Here is a 17548-nt window from a genome sequence, read left to right on the forward strand (position 1 = left end):
GAATTATTGCCGTAGAATAGTGACACCTTATTCAGCCAATTACAGACGTCAGCAAAAATAGGTCGTAATTTATGTGGTGAGCTCTGCTCAGTTATTGTGCGACTCCAGGTGGTAGTAATGGGAAACTGAAGTTCATAAATTACTGAACTTATTTACAGAGAGATCATACATTATACCATATAGACATGTTTCTCTCCTCGTTCATCGTTCTGCATTGTTTAGGAGCTGTTTCTGTTGCCGCTGCTGGTGACTGTGAAGGTGAGATAGTTATACGCATGACAGTGTATTTATAGCTGTGACTGTGAATGCGAGCCAAAGGGACCGCGTTGAAGTTATGAAACGACCAAGAATAAGCTATTTCTTGAGAGATTACATTGATGAAGATTATTTACTAATTTCTAGGTTAATGAATGTGTAACCAATTGAAGCCTTGAAACCAATGGAGGATTCTTGCGGCCAAAACTAAATAATTAAATACATAAATAAATACATAATAATACAATATATTAATTAAATGAGACACAAAATATATAAATGTTACATGTGCTTGTGTGTATATATAGATTTACATTTGTTCACATTTATTTATTCATACTTTCATTTATCCAGTGTATCCCCATATCTTGGGACTATAAGAGCTGACGCACCCCAAATGCATTTTGGTGGCTCCTCATGCACTCCAAATTGTGCCAGGAAAAGCTTTTGATACTAGTTGCCAAAAAACTCAAAGTTAGAAGGGGAGTATTTTGGCAACACTGTTTTTCATGCCTGCCGAAATCCCCCCCCCCCCCCCCCCCATATCTTGGGACTATAAGAGCTGACACACCCCAACTGTGCGGGGATGTGGACAATCTGGATGGCGACACTAACTGGGTAATAGCTTGTAAACTGGTATTGAATACAAAACTCTTTTCACTAGTAGACACATTTATAATGAAGCATTGGTATTTCTTTGAATAAGAGGTAATATTATTATAGGTGACAGTGACAGTTTTTGCCATTCCTAATGTTTGATCATTCACTATAATTCCACAAATTAATCTTAATGTTTATCCAAAATCTCAGGTTGGCTGTGACAGCTGCCTCAGATGGTTCCATCAGTGTTTTGCTCAAATCCAAATGAGAGGAATATGTCTGTGCTGCCTGCCGTAAACAGCCCTGGCCTGTTTTCATATCAAGCCTTATTAAAACTCTTATTTAAATGATCAATATGATTTTTTTCTTCTACCTTTTGTTAAATATATTGTTATAGTTTTTGGTTTAAAATAAATTTGATCAGTGGCGGTTCTAGACTAATTTTACTGGGGGGTCAAGGGGGGGGGGGGGGCAGTTTTTAATCAGGGGGGCACATTAAAAACGGAAACAAATGATATTTAAACATTAAATACTTTAATTTTGCTTTACATTAAAACCATACAAACGGCTCAGGCTCTCCCTCTTCCAGCTCCTCAACTCTCTCAATACCTTGATATGTTTCTCTAACTTTTTTTATGATATGTTTCTGATAGGGAGGTTTTTGAAGAAGGCAGGCCGGAAGGAGTCACGACAATGAAATGGAGTTTGATTTTTTGGTTTATTAGTCGAGTACCCGGATCAAACAATCAGTTCAAGACAAACTGATGGTATGAGTGACAAACATCTCTCTTCAGAGAGCTTAAATACAGTTACTGGATCTGTTCAGATATAGAATGCACAGAATTGCTTCCTTAACGGGGCTTCAGTGGTCAGTACATTGATACACTAGAGCATACTAGCAGGTGAATGGGTCGTTAATCACTTAAGCTCTGTTTTGTGCATAATTTGCCTCACAGTCTCATAACTGTCAGGGCTGTGTGCTTTATTCTGCTCGGAGAGAATCTCTCTGCATGATCTTTGACCTCACAGATACTTAAGCTACACATGTACACAGAAAATCTGCATATCAGTTTCTCTAACTTTTTTTTATAAAAAAGGCTGCAATGTCCCTTCTTCAGTTCACGATAACTACTAGAAGAAGAAAAACGTGTAAAAAAAAAAAAACAAACAACAGAAAATACTTTTTTTTGTCAGCTCAGGGGGGCCACAGGGGGGGCCAGGGACATTTTTACAGGGGCACTGGCCCATGTAGGCCCCTGTGTAGAAACGCCCCTGAATTTGATGCAACCAAGGCGAGGGAACCCTCGGCTTAACATTGTAAAAATCGCCCTGGCTAAATTTGTCTCTTTTGCCTGATTGCTGTTGAGAAATCTCCGATTTGATTGTAGTTTTTGCATGTTCAACATGGATTATAGGTCGAAAGTTGAATGAATGAGTACTTATGTCCTTTTGATTTCTTACAGGGTGAGTCATTGTTGCCTTTAACCCCTCTAGCATTCTGCTAATGAATGCTGATTGGTTAGTGAAGGACTGATACGACCAGAGCTCTTGCTTGATGGCATCCGAGGCGGAATTAGAATGTCAGAACATTAGCAACATTAGCAACAACATTAGCAAGCCAAAACTCTTTCTAGCATGTGTATTGACAGGAAGAGCCTAACCTGTCAGCTGTGTTGTCGATGCCCTGAGAGAAAAAAGTAAGTGTCCAGAGCTTGCCGTAAAGCAGTAGCTCTGGTCGTACGATGTGTATGACGTCAATTACATTTTCAAAAGCTTTTTAGAACAGAAAGGCGACTTTAAAAAAATCTAACAGTCAGCAGTGTTTTTTTTTTTTTGCCTCCCCTTTCGAATTCACAAATTAGGTACAATGGGGCTTAATAGGGTGTGGCAAGGCTCTCCTTAAACAGGCTCTGATAAAGAGTAGACGCCGCAATGGCTGCTGGGCGCGGGAAATGCGGCCGCCATCTTGTAAAAGTCAAATTCCTAGTTGCGTAGCAGCAGAATAAACAAGATGCCACAACACTGTGCAGCATATTCATTCACTAATCGGCGTACCATCTTAAATAGGGCTCAGGGGATTACTTTTCACAAGTAATGTTTACCATTACAGTACTATTTGTTGCATTTTGTAAATAGAATCTTACCAACGTTGAGAAATTTTGAGCAAGAATCTTTGATATTACTGTACTGAAATTGTAGCTAGCAAGCTAGCCTAGCCCCCTACTACTAGTATGACTGCACCGGCCGGTGTATACCCGGCTATGAACTGAGACTTGATAAGTCATATTCCATAACACTGACTTAGATGACACAACTGACACAATAATGCTATTGTAGAAATAAAACAGATATTACTGGAAAACATTGGCCAGCAAATTTTACAAAAGTGGCACCAAATGTAGGCATCAGGGCAGTCGCTATAGTAGTAGGCTACGTACTTGTACTTCTTCCACAATCGACCGAATTGGCCAAACAAGGCATGTACATTTAGCTTATAGTTTATGTAATCTAGCAAGTTCATGTTGTTTTTCCAAATGTCACAGAAAGCTGCTAAAATCGAGGCTAAACAGTGCTACTACTGTCATAGCTGGCTATCAAAAACGGCCAAGCCGGACACGTACTGTAATTATTTGCTCAAATAACTCACGTCACTCCCACAAACAAATTCTTCGTAAGTAAAAAGTTTAGACTTTTAATCGACAATATTGACAACACATATTAAGAAACTTGTCTTTACTCATAATATCGTCTCCGATTTCAATTCGAAGCTGTGAATCTAACACAGAAGGCAATCTCCCATGGTCTCCGCTCTGGCTTCGCCTCGGAAAACAATGGCTCCCGTTGCTGATGATACATTTATTTCCCCCTCCCAGTAATCCCTAACCAATGACATGTACTTTGAGCTTAAGTTGTCATGAGTATCTGGCAGTTTTCAGAAATAAAATCGGCAATTGGACGGCAAAGATATTGACGCGGGAACCATGGGCATTTTAATGCCCATATTTGAATGGTCCGGCAGGAAAGGGTTTAAAGGAAAGGCCCACTATGAATATTAAAATACGCCGAAACATGTGGCCTGTATCATAGCTACATGTATGACCTTTGCAGCAAAACAAACTGTGTGAAAATCCGTTTGGTATTCAGTGCGGTATGATTAATTAAATGCACTGACAGCTCAATGCCCCAACCAAACAGATTACACTGAGTGGAGCGATCGGACCTTTCCAAGATGGCGGCCCCACGTCTCGTCAGCGCCAGAAGGTAGCGTTCGATGCGGCGTCTATTCTTTATTATGTCTATGGTTCTCTCTATATTAGACATTCTCTGGACATAATAAAGAGTAGACGCCGCATTGGCTGCTGGGCTCGAGAAATGCAGCCGCCATCTTGGAAAGGTCAAATTCCCAGTAGCGTAGCAGCAGAATAAACAAGATGCCGCAACACTGTGCAGCATATTCATGCTCTAATCGGCGAACCATCTTAAATAGGGCTCAGGGGATTACTTTTCACAAGTAATATTTACCATTACAGTGCTATTTGTTGTTTTTTGTGAATGGAATCTTACCAACGTTGAGACATTTTTAGCAAGAATCTTTGATATTACTGTACTAGTATTGAAATTGTATCTCGCAAGCTAGCCTAGCCCCATGTTTAGCCTACTGCACCGGCCGGTGTATACCTAGCCTGACGTTGTCGTACTCATAATTCTAGTCAGAATATGAGTCTGAAAACTCTCCATTGGGCTTTGAGTACTGAGCGTGTTTCAACCGAACTCATACAACAAATGCCTCTACGCTCAATTGGATAGACCTACAACCAATCAGAGCAACGTATTATGTTGTTTGTTGAAAACGAATTTAACCCAAGGGCTCTTACGTGACGTTGTTGATTACGTTACTGTTGATCACATAGACATATATACAGGTTGATCATCTGTCCATCATCGTATAAAGCCCGCCCTGGCAATTTCATTGGTCCGTCCCGATTCTGGGTTTTCTGTAGTTGTCCCCAATATGAGACCCTCCAGACCCAACTTCCCGAACACATTTTTTTGTGGGCGGGAGAAGTTGGGCTGGCAGCCAGGCTAGTGTATACCCGGCTATGAACTGAGACTTGATATGTCATATTCCATAACACTGACTTAGGCCGCGTTCAGACTGGCCTTTTGAACACCTTTTCAGAAAAGCGCTGGGTGACGTCAAGCGCTATTTTGACGAGAATTCTGTAACCTTAACAACGGGAATCATTCTAGCGATACATTGTATTTTCTGTTGGTTTTCCGTTCGTTATTTTATGACAGCTATCATATGGCGAATAAAACGCAATTACTTGCTATAGCTTTGGCATTTGAGGAGGAGGGTGTTGTTGAACAGCCAAGGCGCCGTTTATGGGTGCATGAAATCCTCCGCAGTAGGGAGTCGCAGGGGGCATTCCGCAACCTGGTCCAGGAGCTCCGCCTAGACGATGCTAGGTTCAAGTCATTCTTTTGCCTGGACAAGAGCCAGTTTGAGGACCTCCTCATGAGGATTGGACCAGCCATCTCAAAGATGCAGACAAAATTCAGGGAGACCATCAGCCCAGAGGAGCGTCTTTGCATTTGTTTGAGGTGGGTAACATTAACTAATGTGAGGGAGAGAGACTGTGTCTGTGTGTTATAGAGAGAACCCATGTGAAGGAGGGGGTAAAGTCATACACATTTTAACAACCATGTTTTTTCATGTTTTTTCCTAGGTATTTAGCAACAGGGGACTCATACCGGTCCATTGCTTTCCACTTTAGGGTGGGAGTTAGCACTGTGGCTGGGATAGTTAGGAGTGTGTGTGAGGCCATTTGGGACTGCCTGTCTGGGGAGTTCATGGCTTATCCCACTGAGGCTGAGTAGAGGAAGATAGCACAGGAGTTTCAAACCATGTGGGCATTTCCTAATTGCGTTGGTGCAATGGATGGAAAGCATGTGGTTATTGAGGCACCTCCATTAAGCGGCTCCTTGTATTATAATTACAAGGGGACATTCTCCATTGTCCTTTTGGCTGTAGTTGATGCCCATTACCGCGTCAGGGTGGTCGACATTGGTGCCTACGGCAAAAACAGCGATGGAGAAACATTAGCTTCCTCTGCCTTTGGGTCTGCCCTGCGGCAGGGGACCCTCAACCTCCCTGGGGATGCCCTTCTACCTGGAGCAGAGGACTTGGGGCCTATTCCTCATGTTTTCCTGGCCGACGAGGCATTCCCCCTGCGGAGAAATCTCCTCCGCCCCTACCCTGGGCACGCTAGTGGGGAAAAGCGAGTGTTTAATTACCGCCTCTCTCATGCCAGGAGAATGGTAGAGTGTACCTTCGGCATCCTAGCAGCCCAATGGAGGTTATACCGGAGGGTGCTTGGTGTGTCACCACACGTGGCCAAGTCAGCTGTAAAGGCCACCTGTGTACTTTACAACTTTCTGCAGCAGGGAGGCTCACCAGATGCACCTACTGGCCCAGCAGAACCATCTTCTGGAATGCAGAATATTGCCAGGGTTGGCAGCAACAACGCCAGCAGAGAGGCCATCACTGTCAGGACCAAGTTCACAGAGTACTTCTCATCTGGAGCTGGTCAAGTGCCCTGGCAGAACCGCCCCCTGCACATCCCACATTCCTTCAGTAAACTGTTCAAAACCGATTCAGTTGAGGTGTGGTCTTGTGAGTTATCATTTAAAGAACAAATTAATCTGGTGCAGTGTAAATTGCAATAATGACTGCAAGTAATAGTAAATTGTAAAGAAGAAATATCACTTCTTTAAAGTAAAGTAAATATAATTATAGGTTTAATTTAATCAATAATAATTACAACAACAAATAGAATAGATTACTCTCCGAATTCGATGTCAAATAAGGCTTGTTGAAAGCGAAGCCTTGCCATGGCTTGCTTTCGAGGATCAAGGCGGTCAAGTGTGGTAGCCAGACTGAGGAGATAGTGTTCGTTTTCTGTATATTTGTTCTGGGCTTGGTCTAATCCAGACAGTATTTGGGCTTGGTATGGGGTCATATCTGGAGAGGCCTTCCTTTTCCCCCTGCCACTAGACGTAGCTCTTGGTGAAGGGTCCAGGTGAGGACTTGGTGTACCAGTCGGTGAGGGTGGCGGCTGCCCATGACAGCACTTATTAGAACATTAAAATTTTCCAGGTTTATACATTTATTAACCCCAGCCTAAAAAAAGTTTACTTTTGAAGTACATTTCTCACCCTGGTCCATACATAAACACAGATTTTCTGCAAGACACATTTCTAATAGCCTGCTTAATTACCTGTCCGGTCTCTGAACAAATGTTATTTAGTATAACTGTTGCTGACTGACAGATCAAAATTGGAGGGGGTCTCCCTGTCCTGATTATATGGCCCTAGGAATGCTAAAATGTCAAGGTATTTCCATTTCTTCTTGACTCCCCCCTCCGCACCACTCCTGGCCTTCTCCTGCTCTTCTCTCTTCTCCTTCCTGTATTTGTCTCTCAAATATTTCCACTTCTTACTGCATGATAGTCCTATGATAAAAATTAACCTGGCATAAGACTACTCAAAACAGAACACACATTTCAGTTGAAATCCAAACAGGTCAGCTACCAGTTGTAATCTAGACACCCACCGCCAATGTATAGATTGATTGTTTAAGATTTTTCGATCTATAAATGTTTAAAACTGTTGGTCACTTGTTTAATAGCTGGGGCGGAAATAGGTGGGGTTACGATATCAATTAATATTTACATTTTACATTAGCTCTATATCGTATATAGAATTACAGTAGGCCTATATGAATGAGAGTTTACGATGTACAGTACTTACCAGAAAAACCCAAAGACCTACCGATCTGTTCCCAGATGGACTCTTTTATTTGTATGTTTGCGTATCTTTTATTACTCATGTCGTATAACTCTGCGTAATACGAAACGGCAATTATAAGTTGTTCGACCGGTACCTTGTCCATCTTGGTCTATTTTCGGTCTATTTACGCGTACCTACTCTCCACGTCCTGATTGGTCAGCTGTCAAAAAGGCGCTTGACGTAACCCAGCTTTTTTCTCAAAAGTTGAGAGAATTGAACTCAAAAAGGCGTCGGGCTCAGCGCTTTTTTAGAAGTTTTTAAAAGGCGGCTGCTTTTTAAAAAAGGCGTCCGCCTTTTTCGTTTTCCCATAGGGTTGCATGTAAAAAGGCGCTGAAGGCAGCGCTTTTTCTAAAAAAGTGTGAACGCGGCCTTAGATGACACAACTGCCACAAAAATGCTATTGTAGAAATAAAACAGATATTACTGGTATAACATTGGCCAGCGAATTGTACACAAGTGGCACCGACTGTAGGCATCAGGGCAGTCGCTATAGTACTTGTACTTCTTCCACAATCGACCGAATTGGCCAAACAAGGCACGTACATTTAGCTTATGGTTTATATAATCTAGCTAGTTCATGTAGTTTTTCCAAATTTCACAGAAAGCTGCTAAACAGTGCTAACACTGTCATAGCTGCCTTTCTAAAACGGCCAAGCCGGACACGTAATTCTTTGCTCAAATAACTCATGTCACTCCCACAAACAAATTCTTCGTAAGTAAAAAGTTTAGACTTTTAATCAACAATATTGACAACACATATTAAGAAACTTGTCTTTACTCATAATATCGTCTCCGATTTCAATTCGAAGCTGTGAATCTAACACAGAAGGCAATCTCCCATGGTCTCCGCTCTGGCTCCGCCTCGGAAAACAATGGCTCCCGTTGCTGACGATATATGTATTTCCCCCTCCCAGTAACCCTTAACCAATGACATGTACTTTGAGCTTAAGTTATCATGAGTATCTGACAGTTTTCAGAAATAAAATCGGAAATTGGACAGCAAAGATTTTGACGCAGGAACATGGGCATTTTTATTCCACTGCATACTCATAAATAATTCTGCAATGTAATTTTTTAAAAATAGAAGTATGCAGTGGAATAGCGACATCTCTGACGTTGATAACAAACCAAACCGTTTAAAAACCGGTAAAAATGTTTGCAAGTTATGGTCATTTAAAAAGTACATGTAGCATCAACACAATGTTATGGGTGAGTGAGTTGTCTGTAGCAAGATGGCCGCCATGTGCGAACATTCTAGACGCCGCCCTAAGACATCTAGTGTTTATTTACTCCGCTTCGAGTCGTGCCTAACAACTCCCATTACTTGTTCTAAAATCAGTGTAAACCACGGCCTCTTGGGGCTTATTGCTTTTCTAAAACTGTTACTACAAATATTTGATATGGTTTCATCAATAAAAACAATTAGAAACAAAATAGTTTAATAATAAACCGTCATTCTTCCGCTACTACAAAGTTGAAATATTCGATGCGCAGTAATATGGAATGTTAAAGAATGTTATGAGGACAACCTGGGAGGTTATGCTGGATTTTACAACGGCATGGAACGCGATGTAGCCTATCACAATCAAGGATGAGAACAACCAGTTTTTCAAATACGACTCTACCGGCAGTTTTTAAATCTTTTTCTTTTTGCCTTCTCTGACGAGTTTGTCACCAGATTTGCATTGGACTCAATGGGGCGAGAGTTTGACTTTGTCTCACTTTCGTGGGGCTGTGAACAAATGTGTAAGTCTGTTGCATTCCACAGACAACTGTCCATGACCAGCACAAAATTAGCTATCAATTGATCCAAAAACGAAGCATGAAGAGCGAAAATTGTGGCAATGCTGGCAAACTAGAAATACTTTTTGAAACTGATTTGGAAGCTCCCCTCCACTCTTAGCGTTACAGTCTGCACTCAAGGCTTTCACGTAGACACCCATGTACATCTCAGAAACGGTTTAAAAAACGTATGAAACATAATCAGTGATATTAAAAAAAGTTGAATAGATATCAAAAAGCTGATTTAAAAATAATTGTTTAGGGTTTTGTCAACATTTTAAAGTTTTAAATGGTGGCTGTAGCTGAAGGATTGAGGAAGAAGAAGGATTTGAAAGTTAAAGAAGTTTAAGAGGATTGAGTAGCCTGACGTTGTCATACTCATAATTCTAGTCAGAATATGAGTCTGAAAACTCTCCGTTGGGCTGTGACTACGGAGCATGTTTCAACCGAACTCGTAAAACAAATGCCTCTTCGCTCAATTGGATAGACCTACAACCAATCAGAGCAACGTAATATGTTGTTTGTTGAAAACGAATTCAACCCAAGGGCTCTTTTGTGAAGTTGTTGATTACGTTACTGTTGATCATCTGTCCATCATCGTATAAAGCCTGCCCTGGCAATTTCATTGGTCCGTCCCGATCCTGGTTTTATGTAGTTGTTCCCAATACGAGACCCTCCAGACCCAACTTCCCGACCAAATTTTGTTGTGGGCGGGGAGAAGTTGGGCTGGCAGCAAGGCTAAGGATTGAGAGGATTTGAAAAAAATCTCCATTGGAAAACCATGTAAAAATCATTATGAATATTGATTTATATTAATTCAAGCATAAGAGGTTCAAAGCTGAAAAGATATAGCTGTCATGGCCTGAAAATGCGGAATTTTTTGATAGCTGAATGGTTTTATAAGCTGAAGATTAGAAGGCGCTGAAAGGTGGCGCGGAAGAAATAGAAGAATAAGAAGAAGTTGAATAAAGATTCAAAGAACAATACTTGGAATGCTGAAGCAGCATTCCAACAATAATTTGATGCTGGGATATACGTAAGGGATAATGCCCGACGAGGTGTCCAATATCAGCTGATAATGGACGATGTGGAGGCGTAAACCGACCGACGCGCAACGGACGCGTCCATTATCAGCTGATATTGGACACCTCAAAGGGCATTATCCCGCTTATACCATGGTCACTTGCCAACGATTTTTTTTTTTTAACATTAATTTATATTTTCAGGCGTTTTGCTAAAGAAATGTAACGTTTTTTTAACGTTAGTCAACTCTGATATTTTATAGTCCGCTCAGCTCATGGAACCAGCACTGGCTTTCCCTTGGCTGAGATATTAGCTCGAAAGCTAACGTTAATGCTAGCAAGATTTAAAGGCAATAACATTGTGTACGGTTGACAAACAGTAAATATAATTTTACAGTATGTTTGACAATAAGATTTACTAGCTAACCAGCCATGTCCATCCATCCAGCGACCTAAGCAGGGAGACCCAGACTTCCCTCTCCCCGGACACTTCCACCAGCTCTTCATGGGAGACCCCGAGGCGTTCCACCAGCTCGACGCCTCTCACCAAGGGCAACTCCAGAGTGGAAGAGAGTCCAGCCCCTCTCAAGGAGACTGGTTCCGGAGCCTATGCTGTGCGTCGAGGCGAGGCCGACTATATCTAGCCGGAAACTCTCTACCTTGCGCACCAGCTCAGGCTCCTTTCCCGCCAGCGAGGTGACATTCCACGTCCCTAAAGCTAGCTTCTGCAGCCGAGGATCGGACCGCCAAGGCCCCCGCCTTCGGCCGCCGCCCGTCTCACACTGCACCCGACTCCCATGACCCCTCCTGCGGATGGTGAGCCCACTGGAAGAGGGTCCCACGTTGTCTCTTCGGGCTGTGCCCGACCGGGCCCCATGGGAAAAGGCCCGGCCACCAGGCGCTCGCCATCGAGCCCCACCCCCGGGCCTGGCTCCAGGGGGGGCCCCGGTGACCCGCTTCCGGGCAGGGGCAACTGAGAACCATTAATGTTTTTCTTCATGGTTGTTTTTTTGAGCCACGCTTTGTCTGGTCTTTCACCTGGAACCTGTTTGCCTTGGGTGACCCTACCAGGGGCATAAAGCCCCCGACAACATAGCTTCCAGGATCACTAGGACACGCAAACCCCTCCACCGCGGTAAGGTGGTGACTCAAGGAGGGGCCCACCCCCACCAGCCATGTCACTGTCCCAAAATCAATATCAAGATTTTCACTAACAATATTGGCCATATACGAGTACTAGGCTACAGTAGGCCTACAGTATGGCCGCAGCCTGTGGAGCGAGTTGAATAGCAAATGGATGTGAGATGATGGCATCAATGAACATTTTCTCCAAACATTGACTATAATTTGACAGTATGTTTAACAACAAGACTAGCCAGCTATCGAGCCATGTCATTGTCCCCAAATAAAATCAATGTTTTTATGTGTAGAGTTGCTGCTACTGTCGTGTTGGCCACAGCCTGTCTGAAGATTGACTAGCGAGGTGAATAACGAATGTGATGTGAGATGAGTGGTTGCGTGACACTGACACACTACATTCAGAAAAGAAACATTTTTCAAATAGGTTAAAATAAATATTGAAGTCACTCATTGTTGTAAATACAAGTTAGCTTGTTTAAGTCTTTCAAAATTGTAAATGGAGGCTTTGACCACGTCACTGTTGTTATGGTTACTTATTTCAGATATTTTGTACAGGCTCCTGTGTAGCCAGCGGAATAATTTAGAACGGTGAAAAGACAGTTTTTCTGCAATGACGCACTAGGTGTCCGTTATCACCCTGTAATGTACACCCCTGCAGTCAGAATCGTGTATTCACCCAGACCATGGTATAAAGAACAGACAATAGACCTTTGTCTATGGCCCTGGTTAATACCAAGGGCGTAGGTTTGGTCTCAGACTTGGTGGGGACATCCACCTATCAACCTCACCTGAAGCCCTGATGCTGTTTCCTCAGCCTGCTCTATATCAGGAGTGTTTTCATGCTGTCTTTCCTGCATACAAAATGGTTCATTCAGCCTATCCTATGGCTAGCAAGTTTAACCCTCCTACCATATTGTATGCAGTGTTATTTGGACATTATAAAACAATTGGGTTTTTTCGACTTAAATGGCTGTTTCTGATTGGACGAGAGACGTTCCATGAGTTGAATTATCTGACAATAACCCACTCTGACTTTTCACTCCAATAAAAAATCACTCTGCGATGAAACATTCGCGTTGATACAAATAAGTAACCATAACAACGGGGACGAGTCAAAGCCTCCATTTACAATTTGAAAGACTTTAACAAGCTAACTTGTATAGTACTTACAACAATGACTTCAATATTTTTATAACGTATTTGAAAAATGTTTCGTTTCAGAATGTACTGTGTCAGTACATTCCGCTCATCTCACATCCCGTTATATATTGACCTCGCTCAATCTAGGTTACTTCAGACGGGCTGCGGCCGACACGACAGCAGTACAGTAGCAGCAACTCTACACTTGGCCAATTATTTTCTTCTTAAAAATCTGGATTTTATTTGGGGACAATGACATAGCTAGATAGCTGGCTAGACTTGTCGTTAAACATACTGTCAAATTATAATTACAGTTTGGAGAAAATGTCCACTTTGATGCGGTCATCTCACATCAATTTGCTATTCAACTTGCTCAACAGGCTGCGGCCGTACTGTAGCCTAGTACTAGTATGGCCGATACTTTGTTCGTGAAAATCTTGATATTGATTTTGGGATAGTGACATGGCTGGTTAGCTAGCAAATCTTCCTGTCAAACATAATGTAAAATTATATTTACTGTTTGTCAACCGTACACAATGTTATTGCCTTTGAATCTTGCTAGCATAACGTTAGCTTTCGGGCTAATAGCTCAGCTGACGTTGACACCGGAACTATTTTTTCGCTGCGGAGGAATAATGGCAAAATGAAGATTTTTTTTATCAATAGCTGTATTTAAATCTTAATTGGTTGACTATAACATTGTTTTATAAAACAATTATTTTTGCCTACGCCACTCGGCCTCCGGCCTCGTGGCTACGGCCGAACACCACCCGTGGTATATTCCTCAACAACCCCACTCGCACTCGTACTATATTGCTTTATTAATAATCAAATAATGATTCATTATATTTGAATAACCAACAGTGTTAACTTATTCACATTGCCAACTGTTTTTTCCAGCACCTGTCTAGCAATGCAGTGACAGTCCATCAACTGTGAATTTGCCCGAGGCTAGACTCCTAACCTTGGTTGAAAGATTAGCTACAAAAGCTAGGTTTAGCTCTAACAATACCCTGGGTAACATATAATATCACCAGTTAATAAATGCATAAATGTTAATACTTTTTCCACAGTAGAATCTGCATTTGAAAGCCTGGTCACTACCATTGCTAGCATGGCTAGTTATTTAGCCTGACTTACACTGCTTTTTGAAAAAGCTTCGTATGTCCCCTTTCTTCTTCTTGGGTGGAGGCATTTCTACAAAGCACAAAAAGGGGCAAACATGTACATGCTGAAGGGCAAAGGGAATATTAAAATGTGTTACTCTGGCCTTTTATATATGTATTGTTGGCAGACAGCACTAATAAGTTAGCTGTACCGTTGTCGCCGACAAACCCGCTAGCTTGTCAGCGACTGCCAGTGCAAGCAAGCAATGTAGCATGTGCTTCTTCCCGTGCGTGTCGCGTGTCAGATAACCCTCCCCCTTCGGATTTTCAGACAATCAAATTATGGCGTTTCTTGCACTGTCGAGTCCTGGCCGTCGGAATCGATCCAAATAGCAGCGCAATTCGCTAAAATATTGGTGGGGACAATTTTGTCATTTTCAAATGTTGGTGGGGACAAGTACCTAGCGTCCCCCCCTAAATCTACGCCCATGGTTAATACTATTGTCTGTATCGAAGAGAACTTGATCGACTGGTTGAGCCTGTCTGGTGTGTAATACCGTTCATTCACCGATCGTCTTTAACTCACTGACTTTTGAGGGGGGACAAAATATTTATTTTGCTGCAACAAGGTACAACGTGGATAGTTGAAAGGATAAATAAATAAATGTGAACACATGAAAATGTAAATCTGTATATATACACACAAAAATTTTTAACATTTATATGTTAAATGTCATTTAATTTGTAATGTATACATTTGGTATGTCAATTAGGCATTCAATTAGTCATTTATTTAAGCTTTGTATTATATAATTATTTATTAAAGTATTTAAACATTCAATTATTTATTTATGCCCCCTATAAAATAGAAACCTAGCGCCTGCCCCGAAACATACATTTGACATAAAACCTTGTATCAACATGTGTTATACATAACTGTAACTGTTTCTCTAGTGTGTGTTGGCTTTCTGCAGCGTATCTACAAAACCTTGACCTCTGCTCATGGAGAGCTGAGTCCAGCCTTGGTAGAGGAGGAGTTATTGAGGACCTGTGCTGTTGCCCAAGGGAAGGAGGGGAGACTGGTAAGAGCACGCACACACATAAACACGGTTGTATGCCCCATTACAGTGATATGCCCGCCTTTACAGAAAAATTTACTCGCTTTAAGACTGCCCTGACCAAATCTTTTGGCTTCCTTTTTGTGTCACAAGTGTTACTACCTGGGAGCCACTAGTGATGCAGCGACACGTGTCACCGGCTCTGTTTCCCGCCCTCTTTCCTCTCATGTACCTGTAGAGAAGATCTGCCAACGGCTTAGCAACACAGATACACAGATCTGCCAGCTGAGATATGGTACACAGATAAAGAGATAAGTGTGTGTGTGGATGTTTGTGTAAATACCTAAATTAATTACCTGTCAAGGCCCTTTACTACATGCAAGTTCAACACGCCCAGTATAAATTATTGCTTCAACAAAGCTTAACAACCACAATCGTGCTAAGCAGTATCACAATGGTGTTATCAACTCCGAGGTCAACCCAGGTTTCCCATTTTAATCTCTCTTTGTGTGTGCCACCAATGTTATGACAGGCAGGATCTGCATCAAATGAATAATTGCATGAAGAAAAATTAACTTCAGACCGAGTATAGGCTTGTAATTCCTCACTGTTTGTTGCCCTTCAGTTAGCCAGTTAGTGGCTGCAACCTGCCCCTGCATGTTAATCTAGCAGCGTTCCATGTCTGTTACCCATCTAACAATGGCGTCAAATGTATTTTGAGGTGGGCCTGATCCGACTGCGATTGCCTTTTGGACGTGAGTGCCTGCATTTTCTTTTAGAAGCTGAAGCAACACTGCATTGTCGTGGTCTGGGTTATTGATTCCAGAGCATTCATAAAACCCGGTCCATAAACGCCAAGCAAACGTTTCAAACGGTTCTTCTCTTTCCTGTGTTAGGTTAAGTATCATGCCCCATGCGGTGTGTTGGCAACGTTTTACCAATTGTACAAATGGCTATGTTTGTTTCAAGCTCCAAAAACTATTTTTCAGTCAAATCATCCCAAAAGATTTGCTCGCACGCGCGTGCTCACATTAGTAAGTCCCTAACTAGCATCACATCAGGCACAGAAATTGGATGCATTAGCAGGGCGCTCGCTGTGGTGGCGTATACTGGACCGGTTCTGGTGGGCCGGTCTGAATCAAAGGCTGGGGCCTATTTTTACTCCCAGTCCGTCCATGCCGTTCTATCAATAAGCAGACCTGCCAACCTGTACGCAATTAGTGAAGTGGATACGCATTTTGATTTCAAAGTACGCTGGTACTTGTATTGGCTGTCAATCATGATGGAAGAGTAGACGAGTTAAGTTACAGCATGTCCACCATCTCTTGTGGGGGTTATGCATTAAGCCATTTGTGGTGCCCTTACCATATTGTGCCTCACATACTGTAAATGTTAGACCCAGTGACAGGCTGGCATGAAATGGCTTGCATAATACTTAGTAAGGAGGCCATAATAATTTTTTACTATGGCTTAAGTTACGTTTCTCCAGCTCTCCCCAGGTTGGCAAAAAAAGTATCTCAAAATGCATCAGATTGATGCTTTAAAATATGGAATATTTAAATATTTCTTATGGGGGAGCATGCACCCCTTAGAGGGGTAATATCCTTCTCACCTTTTTCACCCCTGACCCGTTTTCATGCCGGGCAGGATCTTCAACAAATGGTGATGGAATTTTCCATTTCCAGTAGGCTGTCATTGATACATAAGCAGAAATACTGGTTTGGTGTGGGAATTTGAACCGGCTAAACAGGTCACTGTGTTTTATCTGTGTTTTCTTGTGTAGAGCAACAACTGTGGGACCTAAGCAGCGCTGGTTTGTCAAGGGTGCGTGTTGCTGAACTGAGGAGAGTTTTGGCGTCCTGGGGAGAGGAGTGTCGTGGCTGTCTGGAAAAACACGAATACATACGTCTTATCCAGGAGAGAGCTCCGTTCCACTTACACACCATAGAACTGTGACACACACCAAAACACAAACGAACAGTGACACGGCTCCCACTATTTTCTCAAAGGGTAACATCAACACAAAGGGTTCAGATAACTTTAACACTTATGCTTTTATCATAAATATGTGGTTAAATCCTTATATTTCAATAATCCTTATACAAACCAGATGTCTTTTAAAATGTTCATGTGAAAAACAAAAGTTGCTGTTGATTTGGAATAGCTCAAACAGTAGCAATGTGCTGCATGACATTGCTTTGTGATTATAACATTGAATTGTGAAACAAATAGATTAACAATGTGAAATGACAATAATATAAAGCCCATCCAGTTGTGACTGTTTCTGATGTCAAATGTAACTTTTGTACCTTGGAAATTACCCAGCTGCACAGTAGGTAACATCACATCTGAATTTTCCAGTTATAACTTTGACTATATTTGTCTCAACTACAGGCATATAACTGGAGTTACATAACCACAGTGAACCTTCATGGAGTTCTACGGAAACATTTATCAAATAATAATTTAAGTGTGTTGTATATAGCAATCATACCTATAAAAGTCATGATATTGGTCAACAATACTTATAGCTGCATTCTGTCTGATTTGAATGTTGGAATCATATTACTAAGCTTGTCTATGATACAAGCAC

The 17548-nt window shown here is 41.9% G+C and overlaps 1 protein-coding gene across 1 annotated transcript; it reads left to right on the forward strand.

Annotated features, from left to right (window-relative positions):
• The first annotated feature begins 84 nt into the window (after window positions 1-84).
• Window positions 85-17454, forward strand: cdnf (cerebral dopamine neurotrophic factor). Its single transcript, XM_084701876.1, has 4 exons — window positions 85-258; window positions 14852-14979; window positions 15109-15250; window positions 16739-17454. The coding sequence occupies exons 1-4, from the start codon at window positions 186-188 to the stop codon at window positions 16909-16911; spliced, it is 516 nt and encodes a 171-aa protein (XP_084558002.1). The 5' UTR covers window positions 85-185; the 3' UTR covers window positions 16912-17454.
• Window positions 17455-17548: the final 94 nt, after the last annotated feature.

The sequence above is a fragment of the Hypomesus nipponensis genome, chromosome 7 (assembly GCF_054491055.1).
Source record: "Hypomesus nipponensis isolate SF chromosome 7, ASM5449105v1, whole genome shotgun sequence".
In the NCBI taxonomy this organism is placed as follows: domain Eukaryota; kingdom Metazoa; phylum Chordata; class Actinopteri; order Osmeriformes; family Osmeridae; genus Hypomesus; species Hypomesus nipponensis.